Here is a 21,787-nt window from a genome sequence, read left to right on the forward strand (position 1 = left end):
ACTTACATAAATATCATAGTATCATAGTGTAAAATCTAAATTACCTTCTATCCCTATTGTTTCTGTAATTACATAAATTCCATATTTTTTAGGTATGTCGGATACATAATTAAGGATCCGGATACATTATTGTTGATACATTATGTATCAATCTGTTGCACTTATTAAGGGAAAAAAAGATGAAAAATCAAATCAAGATCTCATAGTATCCATCTATTGCACTAATTAAGGGGGGAAAAATTGAAAATTAAATTAAGATCCCATAAATTACGCTATTTCATTCCAAATTATTGTCAAGAATTCAAAATCCTATAGTATAACAAACCAAAAAATTCAAAAAATAAAGTTCTTCTTCTTGTTCATCATTCTCTCTGTTTCATAAAAAATTTTGTCGAAATTTTGGATAAGCGAGGCGAGTTATGAAGGATACAAAAGTGATGGAATTGTTGTTGGACAAACGATTTCTTTTGTGAATCTTCAAGTTTATCGAATATTCTTTCGATTTTGATTCAAGATTGTCGAAAATTTTGAGATTCAAAATTCTTCTCCAGTTCATTGAAGATCCTTTCAGTTTTGATTCAAAATTGTTGAAAATTTTGAGTTTCAAAATTATTCTCCTAGTTCATTGAAGATTCTTTCAATTTTGATTCAAAATTATCGAAAATTTTGAGAAGATACATCATGAAGATCCTTTCAATTTAAATTGATAAGTGTTGTATTTACTAGATACATTAAATAAGAAAGTGTTGCCCATAAGATTTTAGGTTTGAGATCAATACATTATTATTTGGTAATTGTTATGTATCAGATACATTTAGTGTAAATTCGAATTTACGTATCATAACTAAAAAATTAGTGCATGATACATTATTATTTATGTATCTTATTTTGTTTGAGATCATGAATATCCTTTCAATTTAAATTGATAAGTGTGGTATTTTTCCTAGATACATTAAATAAGAAAGTGTTGCCTATAAGATTTTAAGTTTGAGACCGATACATTATTGTTTGGTAATTGTTATGTATTAGATACATTTAGTATAAATTTGAATTTACGCATCATAACTAAAAAACTAGTGTATGATACATTATTATTTATGTATCTTATTTTGTTTGAGAAATATTATATTTTAAAATTAAAAAAAATACATTATACATGTAAAAAATACATTATACCTTAAATATGAACATTATACATTGCATAAAACAAAGGTTATTGTAGCAGTGATGTATCAGATTTATGATAACACTAACAAAGACTAATTTAAGACTCAAAATAAACGAGATACATTAAAAATATGTATCTTTGATAGTGATGGGCCGTGCAATGGCAGATCCAACTTTTTTCTTCTTTTTTTTATGGACGTTTTTCAATAATAGAGACATTAAAAGAAAATAAATACTTTTCAAGAAAAATTTTCAACGACAATATGATTAACTAAAATGGCAAAGGTTCAATAAAATTTCAATGAGAAAAGGGATCGGAGGTAATTTTATTTTTATTTTTTAAGATGAAAAAATTAAAAAATACTAATAAAAGAAATCAAAAATTGAAGTGATGAAAAGAAATCTACCTCTTGAATAATTTGAAATCATTAATTGGAAATAGAAAAGATTTGAAATTCAAAAATAGACTAATTGATAAACTTGAGAGAGACACCTTTTGAAAATCAAAATGAATTTGAAATTTGTAACTGCTAAAGAAGTGGAGAGAATTTAGGGATAAAATGGAGTGAAATGGGGAGTGAAAAACGTGGGTGTAGGCTGAAAATAGGAGTGATATGTATCCGGAAGATTTTATGAATTGGGGGAATTTAGGGATTTTTGAAATTTTTAAAAAAGGTAGGGATAAATGGATATTAAGATAAGTAAATGTGTGTATATAAGTAATTTTCCCTTATTAAAATCTTCAAATTTCCTAATTACCTTAACAAGATAAGACTAGTAATAAATATATGGAAAATTATCTAAATACACAACTTATTTTTATCATATTTTCTAAAATTTCTTACCATTTGAAAAACTTACAAAAATTCTTACTCTCTTCTATTCTTGGATACATCACTTTGCACGATGTATCGAGACATGCACAATGTATCAGGGATGTTGAGTGATGTATCCGAACTCAAGATGTAATGTATTGGGACGTTGAGCTATGCATCAACAAAAACCCAGTGTAAATATATACAAGTTATACATACACTAGTTCCCAACTCCCACCCACCCCACCAGCCTACACAAGTGATAGAAAATAGAATTGGAGAAATATAAAGACTTGGATCCAGCAAAATTTGAGCTGTATAAAATACATATTTTCTGCTGATATATATAGGAGTTACGGAAGCCATAAGTTATTTTGGCGTATCGAGCTCGAGGTTTGAGAATAAAATTATATAAGCGTATTTTATTTTTAAATTAGAATTTTTCGATACAAATTCTAATTAATTGAACTCATTATAATGAATATTGAATGGGAAATCAAAAGTATAAGTTAATGAGTATTTTGATGATTAGAGTTTTGAGAATATAGGTATAGAAGCGTTTTTACCTAAGTGTCCAAAATGAGATTTTCTATTCTGAATCTGAACTAGACAAACTCTAAAATGAATATTAGGAAATAAGAAGAATAAGTAATACGTTATTTTATCATATTCCTAATAAGAAGAATAAGTAATACGTTATTTTATCATATCAACTTCAAGATTTAAAAATAGAGTTATCGGGTTTGAGCCCCTACAACTACCTAACATACATTGGAATGGAGAAAAAAAAGATAAATAAATTATTTATATATATTTATACAAGAAATTTAAACATACACCAACATGAATTGTCGTGAGATCACTATAACAAATTAAAAAAATTGTGTGAATTATTAGCGACAATAATAAATATGAATATTGATAATCTGTACTTTACATAAATGTTGTTACATGATTTAGCAATTCTAGTTACAATGATATTAACTCAATTGTCACTAAATATTTTTACGTCAATAAATATTGTTGCCACTAAATGTCTCTTTTGTTGTAGTGGATGGTTGAGATCCCTCTACCCTTAATCAGATATCTCAAATTCGAGTCCTTGAAAATGTAAAGAAAAATCATGTTAGGAGCACGCCTCATAAATGAGTCATGTAATGTAGAAATATGAATTTAGTTGGACCACAATACAAATATCGAACATACATACCCTCCCCACTCCCCTCTCCCTCTTGTTTCTCTCTCTTCAACAATATCATTAACACCATCACCTCTTTCTCTCCCGCCATTAAATGCTATTTGCATCCTCTATATGCACTCTACATTAACTCCTCTTTATTTCACACATTTCTTCTTATCTCTCTATTAGCTTCCCTTTTTTTTTTCTCTCCCATATTCTCATCTCCCTTTCTTTGTTCTTCCTTTTTTCCTCAAGAAAAATTCTTCTTAAAATTCTATTCACACATAAAAAAGAAAACCAAAAAGTGGTTTTCTTGTTTACTACATACTTACTTTTTTCCTTTTGGTTGAAAAGTTAGATCTAAACCCTAAAAACTTCAAGAGGGTTTTGTGTTCTTATAATACTTTTACTTGCAAGGCTTCAAAGATTGTGAGTTACTATATACTTTCATGTTTTCTTCTTCTTCTTCTTCTTTTTGAGAAATTTCTAAGTTTTATTTAGTTCAAAAAATTGCTCTAGATATGCTTTGTCCATACTTTTTTTTTCACCAAAATAAATAAATAAATACAAAACATCATATATGTTCATAACTTGGACTCTTTTTTTTTTTTTTTTTTAAAGATGAATTTAAAAAAAATGCATATCAAAATACAACTTGATTTGCAACTTTCAAATACACTTATCAATTTATATGAATATATTTTTTTTATGTCCAAACACTTATTTATCTTGACTACTAATTTATTTTTATGTAGAATGAAAATTATGGCTGAAGTTGGAGTACTCTATAGAAATATTCGTGGATGTTATCTGAAGATAATAACATAAGTAAGGGGGTGGGAAAGACATTTTTTGGACTTTGGGTCCTCAGAGTGTCAACTCTCTTTATTATTTTTTTCCTAAAAATTTCTCAAATTTAGTCCTTTTTTTGGGCATATCAAAACAGACATGAGAGAGAGAGTGGAAAAAAAGTCTTTTTGTTTGACATCTCAAAAACCAAAAGTCAAATTTTCCCATTTGTTTTTTAGAAAAACAAAAAACAAAAAAAATACAACAACTAACAAAATACAAAAAGGAGAAGTCTTTCTAGGGTTTTCATGAAGGACTTCACTAACTCTCCATATTCTTTATCATATCTAGTATTCCGAGTTTATTTCGATTTAATATAATTTTTACTAGCATTATTCCTTTCTTTTTTTCTCTCTATCTACTTTCGAAATCAGATCCAGAATTTAAAGGTTATAAGTTCTTATATGCTAACAAGTTACACGGATCATAAATATCGTGTAATTAAAAAAAAAAGAACTTGGTCTTCATTTCCTTAGGTTTTGTTTAATTTATCCACCTTTATAGTAACTAAAATGTTAAAATTTTTTGTTTTGTTTTTGCAGGTAACAAATCCATAGCTTAGCAAGAAGGATATTATTATAAGTGAAAAATGTTTCAGCCAAACATGTTTGATAAGAGCCACTATCATCTATTCGATGACATATCTGACGTTGTGAATTCTGATTTTCTACTTTAAGTTACACATATCATAAAACTCGAAAAAAAGAACACAAGTAGGTTTTGTCAATCTTCATTTATCCTAAGTTGTTTTTTTAATTTATCCACATTTATATAAAGTATTTAACTAATTAATGTACTTACAATTTTATTTTTATTTCTATTACAGGTTACAAACTCATAGCTTATCAAGAAAGGATATATTTTTTGTAATATTTAGAAGTGAAAAATGTTTCAGCCAAATATGTTTGAGAGCCACCATCATTTACTTGATATGTCACATAAATCACCAGAAAATGATTTGGATTTACTTAGAGATAATGATGAATTTGAGAGCAAATCAATGGCAGATATTATGGAAAATAATCCTTCTGGTGATGATCAAGAAGCTGATCCTAATCAACGTCCAAATAAAAAGAAACGTTATCATCGTCATACACAACTACAAATTCAAGAAATGGAATCGTAAGTACTCTTTTATATATATAACTTTTATACATAGTCAGTATAAAACAAAAGAATTTTAGAGCCGTTTGGACATAGAAAGTTTTTTTTTTTTTCAAATTTAAGCTAAATATATGTTCAAACGCCTACTAATTTTTCTACTAGTAGATTGTTGTGGTATTTTTAAAAATAATTGACAAATTGATTATGTTAAAATTCTTTTATACTATCAGAATATTATCTACAAAATATGAGACACTACACGTAAATTAGTTTGGTTGAATATTTTATAAAAATTCACAAGATATATTTTTCTAATTTTTTTCAGGTTTTTTAAAGAGTGTCCTCATCCAGATGATAAACAAAGAAAAGAATTAGGAAAAAGATTAGGGTTAGAGCCTTTGCAAGTGAAATTTTGGTTCCAGAACAAACGTACTCAAATGAAGGTAAGGTCATTTCTCTTTTCAGTCGATTTTTCAAGTTAATTCTTTGAATGGTTACTTAAGTATATAGTATTGTCTTATTTTTCAGATTACTAATCTCATTTTATTAGCAGATTTGATATTGACTTGTTGCTTTCTTTAATAATATTTTGGATTTATCGTAGATTTATATTTCAGTAAAAAAAAAAGAGATTAACATTTATACTGTTGTTTTTATATATTTAACTTATTATCTATTTTATTTTTATTTGATACAAAGATTACATGTATCGAACTTTAATGGAGAAAATAAATGATGAAAATTTATATTTATAGTTCACCTCAACTTGTTTACTATATATTGAGGTGTATTGTTATTGAATTGAAGTGTGGAAGCAGTAATTAATACTTGTATTAGTATTCCTTAGGATGCGATTCTTTTTCAAATCCTACATGAATATGAAATTTTATGCACTCAAGACTTTTTTTTTTTTCTAAAAAAGAAGATAAAGTAGTTAATTAGTGAGTGGATATATAATAATTACATTAGGGTAGACTATATTTGTATCACACCCCTTAAAATGCAACCCTTCTCCAGATTCTACATGAACGTACGATACTTTGTACATATCAGATTGTTCTTTTATTATTTTATTTATTTAGTGGTCTAATTAATTCGTATTTAATTATCATTTGTAGGCGCAACATGAACGCCATGAGAACTCAGAATTGAGAGCTGAAAATGAGAAGCTTCGTGCTGATAATATAAGGTATAAAGAAGCACTTGGCAATGCTACCTGCCCGAATTGTGGCGGGCCTGCTTCCATTGGGGAAATGTCATTCGATGAGCAACATTTGAGGATTGAGAACGCTCGTCTTAGAGAAGAGGTACCACAATATCACTGTTCAAAAAATACGATAAATAAATTTTGTAGTTAAATAGTAATATTTGTAGAACAACATAGTTATTATCGTGCCACCTATAAATAATGAGTTTGAGTTGTGGAATTAAATACTAATGTTTGCATCAGGTAGGCTGCTCCGAGGCAAAACTAGAGTTTGAATTTTATGTCTTCTAAATACTAGGATAGTCACATCAAATGTTAGTAACTATATTCTAAATTTTAATTTTTCTACAAATTTAGGGATCTTTTTTCAAATAAATTAATAAATATAAATATAGAATTCGAACCTATAGTTTCTGGTTTCACCCCTAATGCTTTCTATATTACACCCCCTCAATTGTGGCCTTCCCTCAACTTGTTCATATACACGAGGTTTTTGGTGTATCAAGCTGTCCTTTTTATACAATAACTTATTTTATGTTTTTATTATCTTTCAGATTGATAGAATATCAGGAATTGCTGCAAAATATGTTGGGAAGCCCATGCTTACATATCCTAATCTTCCTATCGGCCCGACCCGTTCACTCGATATCGGTGTGGGTAGTTTTGGGCCTCAAACGGGCCTTGTTGGAGAAATGTACAGTGCTGGTGACCTTCTAAGGTCAGTTTCAGGCCCAATAGATGCTGATAAGCCCATGATCATTGAACTTGCTGTTGCAGCTATGGAAGAATTTGTAAGAATGGCCCAAACTGGAGAGCCCTTATGGATTACAGGCCCAGGCCCAGATAATTCTATGGAGACGCTAGGTGAAGAGGAATATGTACGGACTTTTCCTCGAGGCATTGGGCCTAAGTCTTTGGGCCTAACAACTGAAGCCTCACGAGAATCTGCTGTTGTTATTATGAATCACATCAATTTAGTTGAAATCCTAATGGACGTGGTACGACTCTTCTTTTTTTATTTTTTTGTTGTTGGAGCTTTTTCGTGTTTTAGTTAAGTGTAATTTTATCAGGATTTTATTTCCACCTTAAAAAAGATCATTTTAACCTTGTCTTTTTTATAATAAATTTATTTTTGATCTTCAATAATGTCTTTATTAGTACTAATTATTACTATGTTTTATTATATAATGTGGTATTGAATTCAGAACCAATGGACAAATGTTTTTGCTGGACTAGTATCAAGAGCATTGACATTAGATGTCTTATCAACTGGAGTAGCTGGAAATTACAATGGAGCTTTACAAGTGGTATGATTTAAAATTCTACTTCTTTTCATCGAGTTTAACTTCTGTATCGTGACAGTATAAAAAAATATCATAATTGGGCTTGAAAAATAAGACATGTTACCTGCTACAACAAATGTAACATGTATGATTTCTAGATGATATATTCTAATTGGCGTGTACTTTTGTTACATTTTTATCTTTAGATGACAGCTGAGTTCCAGGTCCCTTCACCATTGGTTCCAACGCGCGAAAATTATTTTGTGAGATACTGTAAGCACCATGCTGATGGAACATGGGCTGTTGTTGATGTCTCCTTGGACAATTTACGACCTACTTCAGTGTCGCGTGGTAGAAGAAGGCCATCGGGTTGTTTAATTCAAGAATTACCTAATGGTTACTCCAAGGTAAAACCACTTTGAATATCTAAAAATGCTCATAGAGGCAGATTCAATATTAGAAGTTACATATGTACATATACTTGTATAAATAGAGTTACATATATTCAACTTAGAACCAACGTTATAATTCTGAATCTGTCTGCAATCATAGTAAGTGTTAGAGTTTCGTTGAGTAACCATTTTATCCCTCTAGGTTACATGGATTGAGCACGTTGAAGTGGATGATAGAGGTGTTCATAACATCTATAGACCTCTTGTCAATTCAGGCCTCGCGTTTGGGGCTAAACGTTGGGTAGCAACGTTGGATAGACAATGTGAACGACTAGCAAGTGCAATGGCTAATAACATCCCAACAGGGGATATTGGAGGTATATATAATATATATATAGTATGTAAATTGAGATATAATTAATCTCATCACGATCACAATTTTCTAACAATGTAACTTATTTTTGTAGTCATAACGAGTCCTGAAGGCCGAAAAAGCATGTTAAAACTTGCTGAGAGACTGGTGATGAGTTTTTGCGCTGGTGTTGGCGCCTCAACGGCTCATACATGGACTACATTATCTGGAAGTGGTGCTGATGATGTTAGAGTTATGACTAGAAAAAGTATTGATGATCCAGGGAGACCTCCTGGGATTGTTCTCAGTGCAGCCACTTCATTTTGGCTTCCTGTTCCTCCCAAGAGAGTCTTTGATTTTCTCCGCGATGAGAACTCTAGAAGTGAGGTAAAATCATAAGGTCCATCGAACTAAAATATACATTCATTTGACTTTGATGGTGATCAATGGTTTGATTCAGTCGGTTATTTCAAGATAGTTATACTTTCATAACGATGAAATTGTTATTTTGTGTTGTTGATTGATTGACCATACATAGAGTATTCGTGTGCAGTGGGATATACTTTCGAATGGGGGGCTAGTTCAAGAAATGGCACATATAGCAAATGGTCGCGATCCAGGAAACTGTGTATCTCTGCTTCGTGTTAATGTAATTAACGCCTTCTTCTTATTTATATTGACACTACCAAAAATACCTTGACTTCACGTGTTTTTAGTAGTGACCTAAAAGATTGTAAGTTTATTGATGCAGAGTGGAAATTCGAGCCAGAGCAACATGCTAATACTCCAAGAGAGTTCAACAGACTCAACAGGATCTTATGTTATTTACGCTCCAGTTGATATTGTTGCAATGAATGTTGTGTTGAGTGGTGGTGATCCCGACTATGTTGCTCTACTACCATCTGGATTCGCTATACTTCCAGATGGTGGCGGAGGAATTGATGTTGGTACTCATGGATCGCTTCTCACAGTTGCATTTCAGATTTTGGTTGATTCTGTCCCAACTGCAAAACTCTCTCTTGGATCTGTTGCAACTGTCAATAGTCTTATCAAATGCACTGTTGAAAGGATCAAAACTGCTGTAGCTTGTGACAATGCTTGATGAAATATCTAAGGTACGCTATTTTAACTTATATACGTTGACAATATAAAAGGAGAGTCTCAGAGTGACAGTAGCGTTGTCTCGTGTGACCTATAGGTTGTGGAAGCAACCACTAGGGTAGCCTGCCTAAATTACACCCCTTAGAGTCCAGTCCTTCCTTGGACCCCACTAACACAACATGTTTGTGCATCGGTCTGTCATTTTTCAATATAATACTACTTCTTTTTATGTTATTATAGGTTACTTGTTATATTTTTCAGTATATTACTAACTAGGCAACTAGTACTAGTTGACTTTTGCGTGATCTAATAGTGTAAAAGTTATATATACACCATCATTGTATAGAAGATGAGTAACTTGTTTAATGTATATACACCGATAGTTTTTATGAAGTGGAATATTGAAGTAACAGTAAAGTTGTATGTGTGTGACCTATATATGTCACGAGTTCAACTTGTGGAAGTAGTCAACTAATACTTGTATTAAGGTAGGTTGTCTACATAACACTGACGATAATATAAATATATTATATTGCAGGTTGATTTGAAGGATGGAGGAGTCAAGAACGAACCTCAAAAGTAATCCTTTGTTAGCAAATATGAGATTTGTTTGGGTGAAAAAAGGAAGCAAAAAATTGGAAATTTTGCTAGCATGCAAATGTAATAGGTTCGGGTATTGACTTCACAAGTTGATGTAACTTTTGAATATGTTAACCAAACAAGTCCTTATTTTACTTGATCCTGATCAAGCTTAAAAAAATTTCAATTTGAAGCTAATTATGTTATTAGCAAAAAAAATTCACATTTTACTATGTGGTATGAAGTTTTTCGCTTTTTACTATGTGGTATGGAGTACATTTTTAAATTGTTTTCTTGTTAAAACCAATTTTAAACGAACTACCTTTTTTGCCAACGATAACAATTATTATGCCTCAATTTCAAACTGAAAGAACATCTAAGTGAGTGAATAAGAAATTTGGAGAAAATTAAAAATAAGAAGATGAAATTACTAGGGATAAAAGAATATTCGCGCTAGTTTTTCATATTGTTTTTGTTCAATGAGAAATTTGAGTCAAGCTTAGTAAAAGTTATAAGAAGAAAATTAGTTACAATTGGTCGATTCGATTCGATTTTATGTATTATCAATTCAGTTTATCGATTTTTAATTTTTAAATAAGCTAAACCAATAACAACTTTATCGGTTTTCAGTTTACCCAATAAGACAATGCTAATAAAATAAATATATGATTTATCACTTCTCTAACAATTTGATACGATACAATGAGACAAGCAAATCAGTTGTAAATGCTTTGATTAGTGAAACAAGAAATATAATGAGAAATTGCATCAATAAGAGTAGATTTAGTATGAAGGCTACAATAACATGTTACAACCAAAACATAATATGAAATTTCTGATGTGAAGTAGAAGTACTATGATGTGTGAAGTGTGTAGACCACAGTGTAGAGTACTGATATAGTGTAGTTATGTTAAATTATTAATATTTATGAAGGGTATAGTAGTAACTTACTATCGTCTTAATGAGTTATCGGTTTACCCAATAACCCAATATTAAAGGCCGGATCCGGCTCCTCTCCATTTCTCTTTTCTCCATTTTCCCCAAGTTCCGACTTAGATGTATGACACCTATGTTACTTAAATATTAAAGGTCTAGATTAATTATTTTTCTTAATCAAAGAAATATACTAATTAACCATGATTAAAAAAAGATATTTAAGATTCCCAACTTTAGTAAGAAAATATTCATTTCCAATTTTTTTGAGAAAAAATGGATTTACTTCAATTAAATAGCATTAATCTTTTGAAATAAAAAGAGTTCTTCTATAGTTTAACTCACCATAAAAAATATATACATTTTTTTAAAAAAAATTATATCTATTTTTTGGAAAAGTTTGTCTAACTTTTAGTTTTATTTGATATTTTATGGCAAAGTAATTTTCAATACTTTTTATTTAATATTTGAATGCTAAAAAATCTATTTTATGATTTACAATATTTTTCATCGTAAAATAACTTATTTAAATGTTTAGTTTAAATTGATAGAAATTTAGTCTATGAAGAAACATTTTTTTTTGGTGAATGGGAAAACTATTGATAACGAAAAATGATTTGAACTATGGTGCAAAAAAATCGTGAGATGGTTTTTTTATAGCAATAATTAGATAGATTTAAATGGTAATACATATCCTTTTAATCATATGATTAAGGTATTTGATTACTTAAAAATATGCACCATTGATATTTAAGTAATACAAGTGTCATACATCTAAGTAGGAGCTTGGAGAAAATGGAGAGAAGAGAAATGGAGAGGAGTCGGATCCCTAAAAATTGATACCAAATCGATAACCCAATAATTTTTTTATAAAACCATTAATAACTCATTAACCCAATAACCCAATAGCAATGACCCAATAATATTTTTTTCGGTTCGATTTATTGATCGATTCAGATTTTGCACACCCCTAGCTAAAATATCAATCATAGAGACACCATCAACTACAAAATTCGCTTCTCTATAAATATGTACGATAGAACTCACTCAATTTTATGCGTTAACAGTATCACCATTCCGATAAGGCACAATTTTTCAAGTCCCCAACGCACGAACTATTCTTACTCTATAATAAATGTTACTTATGAATTACTCTATCTGTCCCTAATTACTTGTTCACTTTTAAATTGACACACCTATTAAGAAAACAATGAGTGACATAATGAGTTTATCATTTTACCCCTATTAATTATGAAGGTGATGAATTAAAAATTTAAAATTTTTAAGAAGTTCTAAATTTTTTAAAGTAATTAATTGAGGATATACTAGATAAATTTTTTTTTGTCATTTCTTGATTTTTCAAAATGAATAAGTAGTTAGGAAAAAAAAAATAGACAGGTAATTAGGAATTAATATCAACAGAAAATCTATGAATATGTCTGACACACTAAATTTAATTGGCATCCACCATTCAGTCATAATTTAATGAAAGCTGTGAGTTTACTACTCCATCCTTGTGGTTCCCATTTCTGACTCATTGAAGTTAGCATTCAATGTAAATGTTCAAAACTTTTATTAACAGTCTATTTTACTAAATTAATTTATTAATAATGCTTTAAAATTTGAAATCTTAATATATTTAATCTAATTTTAATATAGGAGCGAAGTAAAATAAAATAAAGCAAGTATTTTATATAATACTCTCTTTGTTTTTGTTCAATGAATACAAAACACTCATGCTTTACCACCTGGTGCAACCACAACATGCACCAGTTTAACTTGGGGGGGGGGGGGGGGGGGGNGGGGGGGGGCATTGGGTGGCAAGGTGGCTTTGTTGCTTGTATACTTCATTTTTACTTGTCCATCATATTATTTTTAGATGTCCAATGAATAATTATCGTATTGTTTCTATTTTAATCTTACTATTAAATATTATTCATTTTTCAACATTTAAATGACTTTTATTTAATCAGGGTGATCTGATAAAATTACCCCCACCCCCCAATCATTTATTGTTTTTTAATCCCTGTGTCAAGCTAATTAAAAAATCAATTACACTATCATGTTATTTAAAAGATAACTTCAAGTAATTAGGATCAGAGTGGAACAATATCTACATTCAATATATCCTTTATCATCGGATTCAACTATAACATTCTTCCATCAAAAAATTATACAATATTTAAGTATTGTAGAGCCTATAATTGCAAAATTTGACAATTTTAAGACTAAGTGATTATTTGAATACTTTGATAGTAGTTGACAAAACACTAAAGCATTCCTTCTAGGATTCTACAATAATTACTTGTCATTTGGTATATTTTGACTTTTGATTTTAGAAAACCTAATTAAATTGCTAATTTGTTACAGACAAACCCTAAACAACACGTAAAAGAAGTGTACATTAGTCAACTAAAATTGGTTAGGCCTTGAAATCCTTAGACAGTTTCATAACTAATTTTATATTATTTGATTAAGTATAAAACTGAGATTAAAAAAAGTCAATTACCATAATTAAGTGATAATATAAACTTTATACATAAAAAGGAAAAAACATATTCACATTGTGTTTACACCAAGTCGATGAAGTCATGAAGGTAAAATATGTATCTGTCATAGACAAATTTTTATAGTTTTTTATTGTTTGTTTTGGTGTAAAAATTCAACTTGCAGGTACGTATTTAAACACATCATAAATATAATTCGTTGAAAATTGATATTATAAATTTTTGAGTGCAAATAAGTTTTTATGAATCGTTTGTCTTGTGATGTCCAACCACTACATTAACTCCAAACCTAACAAGAATTTAATTAAAGAGGATACTTATATACAAAGGCAATATCCAGAACTTTGATTTTATCGATTTTTAATTTTTGAATGATGATTTCAAGTGTTAAAATTTGCTTTTAGATTTAATACTGATATATATTTAATAATTTTTTATGACATTTTTTTATATATTCTTAACTTCTCAATATGTCTACGATAGTTCAAATTCAGCAATCAGCACGAATCAATAATTTGTCAATCGTGATATGATATAACCCTCTTTGTACTAAATGTCATACAGAGAAGTCTAAACATCTGACTTCCTCATCTTAGAATTCTCGTTAAAAGATTTCGATGGTATATCTTGTGAGTGGTTCGTATACTATAATATAACTTTCTTACATTATTTGAACAAAAAATACTGAATTAACTGAATTTGTATTCAGATGTCTAGCTCCGCCCCACCAATATAAGTAGGTACTCATCATAAGTTTTCTAATGACTTAAACAATCGTGATAGGTCAATAAATATTTAATGTTAAAATCATAATGTATAGTACTTCTTGATGATATACACTATTTAAACTATAGTATATACTAATATAATAATTGGGGACAGTCGAATTTATTATTAATGACATATAATAAATAATAAACTTGTACTTTTATGAAACAGCCAACTGCTATAAACTGTTTGAAGAATGAATATGGACATACAAAGTTAATATTGTATTTAAAATATATGGTTGTGTTAACTACAGCAATTTAATTTGAGGAAAACAATCTGAGAAGAATCTCAGAGTTGTGTCGAGGCGAATTCAAAATATAGAGTCAGTGGATCCAAGTAATACGATAGATATGGAAGTCTAGAAACGTTTGGAGTTTTAATAATAAATTAACCGATTCTCTAGAGTTTAGGCATAATAACAAAAGCTTTATTTGAATATAACGAATTTCTTGAAATAATGCTCATTGATTCCCCAAGTGGTAATTTACAAGGGACTTAACACCTTTCCACCAGCAAATTACATTATATAATTCATTAAATAATTAATTTTTTAATGCATATATGTTATATATTAGCTTCCATAGAAGATTTACTCCTTAATTTATATTTTAACACTCCATAGTGAAAGTTCTAATTCTGACACAACTAATATTAGGTAGCACTTGAAAAGCTTTGTCAAAAAAATGTGGTAATAATATATCTCAAGCATGTGGCCTTTGTTCAACACTTTTAGACAACTCTTGAAAAACCTTACTAGCGAAGCTAGAAGCTCAAATACGTGTAAAATTAAAAAGTACCAAGATTGACAAACAAATTCAAGATTTAAATTTGATTGGTTCAACCTTATGGTTCTTAGTATTAAGTTTTTATACTTGTAAATTATCAGTTCAAAACTCATTATTTGTCAAAGACTGAGAGGCAATAATGCATCTTTTGTTAAAAAACAACTCAAATGTCAAAGAAAGCAGTTGCAAACATGACTATATATATTTGAAGGTTTCAAATACACAGCTCATGAAAGTGACTCAAAACCTAAACTCAATATGTTACCATGAAGTTATTGATAAATGACAGTTCAGGCTTATGAGATTAAGCCGGCATCGCTCGGATGAATGAAAGCTATAATCAGAGGTGGATCCAGAATTTTGATTCTATACATTGAAAGCTATAATCAGAGGTGGACCCAGAATTTTAATTCTATACATTCTGAACTCGGACTCCAACCAGTAATCCCATCACCTCGATTTGAGTTACAGGCTCATAGTTCAATATTTTTCTGCAATTCCAGTGAACTTTACACAGATCAACTACTATATACTAACAATAAATCAAGAAAACTATCAACAATGTCGAGCCAGATGGACTGCGAGCAAATGCAAGTATCATTTAACTATTCAAGATCAAACTCGTTTTTGCAAGCCTCGTGCAATTTGATATCACAATTCACAACCCAAAACAGAAAATGAGAAACGAATTAATCAACAAAACTAACGAATATAGCTCATTTAACATATAGATTGATAGAAGTGCTATCCACAATGAGTTCATAGTATCTAAAATGATACTACAACCAATAACAACATAACCTGTGTAATCCCACAAGTAGGGTCTGGGGAGTATAGGATGTAAGCAAACCAGGTAGAGAGGTTGTTCCCGATAAACCCTCCACTCAAAAGGAAATGGTATTACTACCAATCTTACAATTATATAACATGTAAGAAGTCCCAAAATAAACATGGTTCATCTACGCTGATAATCACTAGCGCTCCAATTAAAGATGGAATAATATGTGTTATGAACTTACTAAACAAAACAACAATGGTATTTACAAACATACCACCTATTGATATAGTCAGCTAACTTCCACCAGTGGGCAGTGATGCCATGAAAGAATTGTATGATGATTCCAGATCGAAGTGGAGTTGGCGAGCCTGTTGTTCTGTCAACTCATCTGCAGCCCCCATCTTCGACAGTCTTGAAAGCCACTCTCTCATCTTTGTCTTCCCTTCAAAATCCACTGGCAGAATCGATAGTTTATTGAGGGAAGATGACAGATCTGATAATAGGGGATGGACCTGGTCTACGGCAATCATGTTCAACTTTAATGAGTCCATTGCAGTGATGAAATTCTGCACACATTCGGCCACAACAGCTGCTGAACTCACAGATGACATTGCAGCAGCAGCTCGGTGTTCTACAGTAGCTGGCACTCCAGAGGTCACAAGCCGGTTTAGGGCAGCAGGGCAATCCATTTTGTACGTGTCATGAAATCGCTCAACGTTAGGTACAGTATCCCTCAGTGTAGAAGATAGGGTCTTGAACTGAGCAATGAGTTTCTGGCACTCAGTCTCATATTCAGCTCCGGAAATGATGTCACGAACATAAGCCTTCTCTAGCTTCTCTGTTGCTTTGATAATAGCAAAGAGTTCAGCTAAGTTGTCGTACATTTCTCTTTCACGCTTGTCATTCCATAGCTTAACCTCCATTTGAATTTTCAAGTATATTTGAATTAGGAAACCTTTTATAATAGGGTTGGAGAAGAGAATGGGACACGCGCAAAGATGCTAATCTCTGTCACTGCAAAAACATCACAACCTAAGATTTACATTGCTGCTATGACTAACAAATCTTAGAACCATAAAGACCAGATATGTAGATGAGTTTAGTTTTAAGCTTATGGGACTATATGCATACAAAGGTCAAGACACATCCTTAATATTCATGTAACATTCCACTATGATTGAGAAAAAGTAATAGTTATCTTCAATCAGAACGTATAGTAGACAATAACACCTTTCACCCATGCCCCACAAGTACTGTATATGTTGTGAGAACTTTCTCAGCTTTGTTGACAAATGCAAAGAGCGTCTGTTCAGAAACTTAAGGGAATTCCTAACATGTCTGAAAGTTGAAAGATGCTTTGCTTCGGCCCTCGTTAGCTAGAGAATGATTTCTATAAATCAGTAGATACAACAAATATTTGAATCTCCAAATTATGTTTTCCTAATGACATAAGAAAATACAAGTTGATGTAACTAATCAGAGCTGATTTTTCCTTCTCAATTTTAATTATAGTTTATAACAACAATTAGGACCATGACCCTGCAAATCAGAAAATAACAACTTTAAATGTGGCAGTCTTATCTTCTATAAACTAATGCCAATTAGGAGAAATGAAATGATGAAGCAAGGGGGGACAGGGGAGGTAGACGGAAAACCCTAACTGCCAAGGCCAAGGCCCTCCTACTTTTATGAAGTCCATCCAATTTCAAGACAGCGTAATGTGAAGCAAGATGAATGAACGTAGACACACAGATAAATAGAATTATCATGATCAGATGAACAAAATCAATCCACTTAAACCTTATGCAAGTCTTTTCTCCATTTTTCCATGAGTATAGTGAAGCACACGAACAATCTCAATCAACTTTCACACGAATGAGCATATAAGAGACATACTTGACACTCATTAGACAATTTTTTTGCATTTCCTCATTTCTTATTTCTTTTTTTCTCTTGCACCCATATCCCTCTTTCATATATCAATTTTACAGCAAGTTTATTTCTTAAGCTCGTCACATTGGATCTTCTAAATCTTCTTTCTCAAGAGAAGGTCTTAACACGTGAAATACGAGACTTCATGCAAGGGTGCACAATAGAACTTCAAGCTTTTAGTAGCAAAATTAAAAGGAAATGAGAAAAAAGGCAATGGCCACTAGTATAACATCCCTAGACACACTGTGATTGAAACTACAACACACGAAACTTCAGCAAAGTGGAGGAAACTCAACGAACTCCTATTAACATCAGCCACATTGAATTACTGAAACCTCAACATCAGCCACATTGAATTACTGAAACCTTATTCAGGGCAAAGTGAAAGCATTTACAGCTGCAGCTGCAGATATACATAAATTTACTCTGCAGCTATTGCTATCTTCATCCACTAACTTAAAAGCATGAATCCTACTCTAAATATGAATATACAATATAGATGCAAACATCAGTGCACTGATGAACTTGATAAATAGACAGAAATCAAAATCCCAAAACACCCATTAGCGAAACTGTATGAACTCAAATCTTGAATCCGACTCTAAATATGAATATATACAATATAGATGCAAACATCAGTGCATTATTGAACTTGATCAAAAGACAGAAATCAAAAACCCAAAACACCCATTAGTGAGAAATGCATGAGACCAAATCTTGAATCCAACTCTAAATATGAATATATATATACATTATAAATGCAAGCATCAATGCATTGTTGAACTTGATAAAAACACATATCAAAATTCCAAAAACACCCATGAGCAAGAAATGTATGAAATTAACCACCCATTAGTGAGAAATGTATGAAATCAACCCCTCCCCCACCCCCTCATTCCACACATACACTAAAAAAAGGTTCACAAATCTATTGATAAGGAAATAGACCTTTCGGTGTAACTCAACCCCGATACCTTGTTAGCTGAATAGACATCTAGAGTGTGGAGAATATAAGATACCATGATAAAGTAATGAACTTTCGACCTAACTCAACCCAAAACTTAGCTCAAAAAGGAGGAAATCGTACCCCAGCCGATATTGAACTAAACAAATGGTGTGATTGAATTGCAAAATAGAAAAATACTTGCGTAGAATTTTAAAACAACAAAAACCAAAGAGATTCAGAAAAACCCAAATAAATAAATAAATAAGACAAGTAACAAGAATACGAATTACAAGCTTAAATTGAAAGAATCCAGCTGAAATCTACCTCAAAGATCACTAACATGACATGCTAAAGTTACAAAACAGACAAAAAAACACTCCCATAGAATTTAAAAACAAGCCCAAAACAACAAAAACCAAGTAGATTCAGAAAAAACCAATTCGAGAATAAGCAAGACAAGTAACAAGAAAACCGATTACAAGCTTAAATTGAAAAAAAAAAAAAAACCAGCTGAAATTTACCTCAAAGATCATTAACATGGCATATTAGAGCTGCAAAATAGAAAAAACAACCCCAAATTAACAAAAACCAAGCAGATTCAGAAAAACCCAAATCGAGAATAAACAAGACAAGCAACAAGAAAAAGGATTTACAAGCTTAAATTGAAAAAAAACCCAAATAAAATTTACCTCAAAAGATGAACAACATCGCAAGCACCGGAACCAAAAAAATATCTGAGCAGGTGAAAAAATGATTAGGCAAAGATCAAACAGTGTAAAAAAGAGAGAAGATGGAGACGTATGTACAGAGCAAAAAAGAGAGAAGGTATGGAAGACGCGGCTTTGAATAATGGGAAGTGTGTTGCAGGCATCCAAAAATATGAGAGAAAGATTTCTTACTTTTTTATTTATTTATTCTTTTTTGCTTGGGGTAATTAATAGATTGCGTGTGGAATTTAAAAAAATAATAATTTATATTAACAACTCACTATGTTATTTTATTATTTTCTTAATAGGTATGTCAAGTCAAAATTTGACAAGTAAAAAGAGTTAGAAGGAGTAAGAAAGATTAGGGATTGAATTATTGGCGTTGAGTTCGGAGTACAAGCCTTTAAAACATGGCGTTAAAATGAATAGCGCACAGATAACTAAGGGATCATTTGGTAGCTGGATAGGAACAAGTTATTCATGTACTCCACATGTCCTTAATTACTTGTTTACTTTTAAATTGACACACCTATTAAGAAAACAATGATTGACATAATGAGTTTACCATTTTTAACCCTATTAATTATGAAGTGGGTGAGTTAAAAAATTAAAATTTTCAAGAAGTTGTACCTTTTTCAAAATTAATTAATTGAGGGTATAATAGGTAAAAAAAAAATTGTCATTTCTTGATTTGTCAAAAGGAACAAGTAAAAGAGGAAAATTGGACAAGTAATTAGGGACATAAGGAGTATTAATTTGTATATTACGTATACGACGTTTGGTAGATAGATAAGAAATAAGCTATTTATGTATAAATTAGTATGATGTTTGGTTGACAATTTAGAAACATGCACAATTAATATATATATATAAGTAGTGAGAAAATCTATGTATTATTGTATGCAAAATAGAAGATGGAATGACTAATATGGGGTTGTTTGGTAGCTGATTTGAGGATAAGTTATACAAGTATTAAATCATGCATAGTTATACCATGTTTGGTAGTCGATTAGGAAATAAATTATTCATGTATAAAATTAATACGGTGTTTTGGCTTGCATTTAGAAATCCACATAACTAATACATGTATAAGTTATAAGGAAATCTATGTATTATTTTATGTTTGATAGAAGGTGAGAAAACCAATGCTTGCATAAAATAATACATAGATTCTTTCATATATAACTAATCCTTACATTACTAATGCATGCATAACTCCAAGCAACTACCAAACGACTCCTAAGAGCTAAATTTTCTCTTCTTCTTCTTCTTTTTTTTTTTTTGCTAAATAAGGATAATATATTAATAATTAATATGCATCATTTCAAGGTAGTGGCCACGCCGCCAGTAATTGTTCAGGAGGTAGACTAGAAATAGTACTATTACAACGTTCTGTAGTATGTGATAAACTTGTAAGCCATACAAAAAGAGTTCCTACTTTGTCTGCTTCTACTATCTTTAAAACAAATAATGGCATGACTTCAAAAATATGTGCAAAAATTGTCTTCCTTCATTTTAGCCCGCTCTTTAGCTCATGCAGTTCTCCTCTTGAAAGCTATGTAGGATTGGGAGGTGTGTGGGTGGGTGGGTGGGGGAGGGGGGTTCCCTAGATATTGTAGGAGCTCCCTGCAATCATATAATGTTAGTGAGATGGATTATGTAGGTCTTTCAAAGTAAATCATATGAATAATGTGGTATAGACATAATATATAAGTTACCAAAAATATTATAAATGATATTTTGAATCGTATGACCATAAAAGAAATAGCAAGAATGAGTGTGTTGTCCAAGAAGTAGAATCATATCTAATCTATATATTCAATTCTCGTACTTGATCATCAGCTTCATAAGAAAATAAATTATCATAACTTATCATCATCCTCAATTATGGATGACTTCAAATACATTATCAACCAAATTCACTTGCAACAATGACCCCATTGTCAAATTTGTTCTTGACATTGTGGTGCAAGAGAATTTTGTTGACAATATTTTTGAACTCAAAAGTAACCAGGAGTGATAATAGATTTTTGATAACATATTTTCTCATTATATTTGAAATCAAACACAAAGATTGGAATATGTATAAATCAAATATAATTTCATTTATCTAAGAACACACTCTCACCTTTCAATTTCTTTGATGGTTTAAGCGATTTAAAATATTATTCATAACATTAATTGAAAACTCAAATATTTTATCTAGACCATGTTCTCCATTCCAATAGTATTGTTTTGACCAATATTGTTATTGTTCTTTCATGGATCTTCATTGATCTGATTACAAAATATAAGTGCGCAATATAAATAGTAAAAAATCTATGAAATTTCTCGAATCAATTTATGTAATATTATTTTTTAAAAAGAATTGCGCGGAGGAGGGGGGGGGGGGGGGGGG

General features: G+C 30.8%; 2 protein-coding genes across 3 annotated transcripts; one reads left to right on the top strand and one right to left on the bottom strand.

Annotated features, from left to right (window-relative positions):
- Positions 1 to 3,362: 3,362 nt before the first annotated feature.
- Positions 3,363 to 10,038, top strand: LOC125859314 (homeobox-leucine zipper protein MERISTEM L1-like). Of its 2 annotated transcripts, none has more exons than XM_049539026.1 (13): positions 3,363 to 3,591; positions 4,554 to 4,724; positions 4,838 to 5,133; positions 5,441 to 5,558; positions 6,234 to 6,422; positions 6,877 to 7,320; positions 7,528 to 7,629; positions 7,812 to 8,012; positions 8,200 to 8,374; positions 8,465 to 8,736; positions 8,903 to 8,998; positions 9,101 to 9,464; positions 9,989 to 10,038. In XM_049539026.1, exons 3-12 carry the CDS (start codon positions 4,898 to 4,900, stop codon positions 9,449 to 9,451), a joined length of 2,184 nt encoding a protein of 727 aa, XP_049394983.1. In that variant the 5' UTR covers positions 3,363 to 3,591; positions 4,554 to 4,724; positions 4,838 to 4,897; the 3' UTR covers positions 9,452 to 9,464; positions 9,989 to 10,038. The 2 variants fall into 2 exon arrangements, with proteins under 2 accessions (XP_049394983.1, XP_049394984.1); XM_049539027.1 differs by lacking the exon at positions 3,363 to 3,591 and adding an exon at positions 3,918 to 3,990.
- Positions 10,039 to 15,859: 5,821 nt separating this feature from the next.
- On the bottom strand, positions 15,860 to 19,567 carry LOC125860525 (vacuolar protein sorting-associated protein 28 homolog 2-like). Its single transcript, XM_049540507.1, has 3 exons — positions 19,372 to 19,567; positions 19,204 to 19,233; positions 15,860 to 16,818 (listed from the first exon to the last, which is right to left on the bottom strand). The coding sequence occupies exon 3, from the start codon at positions 16,725 to 16,727 to the stop codon at positions 16,098 to 16,100; it is 630 nt and encodes a 209-aa protein (XP_049396464.1). The 5' UTR covers positions 16,728 to 16,818; positions 19,204 to 19,233; positions 19,372 to 19,567; the 3' UTR covers positions 15,860 to 16,097.
- Between the last annotated feature and the right edge of the window lie 2,220 nt (positions 19,568 to 21,787).

Source organism: Solanum stenotomum, chromosome 3 (genome assembly GCF_019186545.1).
Source record: "Solanum stenotomum isolate F172 chromosome 3, ASM1918654v1, whole genome shotgun sequence".
Lineage (NCBI taxonomy): Eukaryota > Viridiplantae > Streptophyta > Magnoliopsida > Solanales > Solanaceae > Solanum > Solanum stenotomum.

What these genes read in the sequence shown, in the direction of transcription:
- LOC125859314 (XM_049539026.1), top strand. Translation starts at nt 4,898, where the DNA reads ATGTTTCAGCCAAATATGTTTGAGAGCCACCATCATTTACTTGATATG. An exon ending in CAAATTCAAGAAATGGAATC is followed by an intron (nt 5,134 to 5,440) that starts GTAAGTACTCTT and finishes AATTTTTTTCAG; the next exon opens with GTTTTTTAAAGAGTGTCCTC. An exon ending in ACGCTCGTCTTAGAGAAGAG is followed by an intron (nt 6,423 to 6,876) that starts GTACCACAATAT and finishes ATTATCTTTCAG; the next exon opens with ATTGATAGAATATCAGGAAT.
- LOC125860525 (XM_049540507.1), bottom strand. Translation starts at nt 16,727, where the DNA reads ATGGAGGTTAAGCTATGGAATGACAAGCGTGAAAGAGAAATGTACGAC.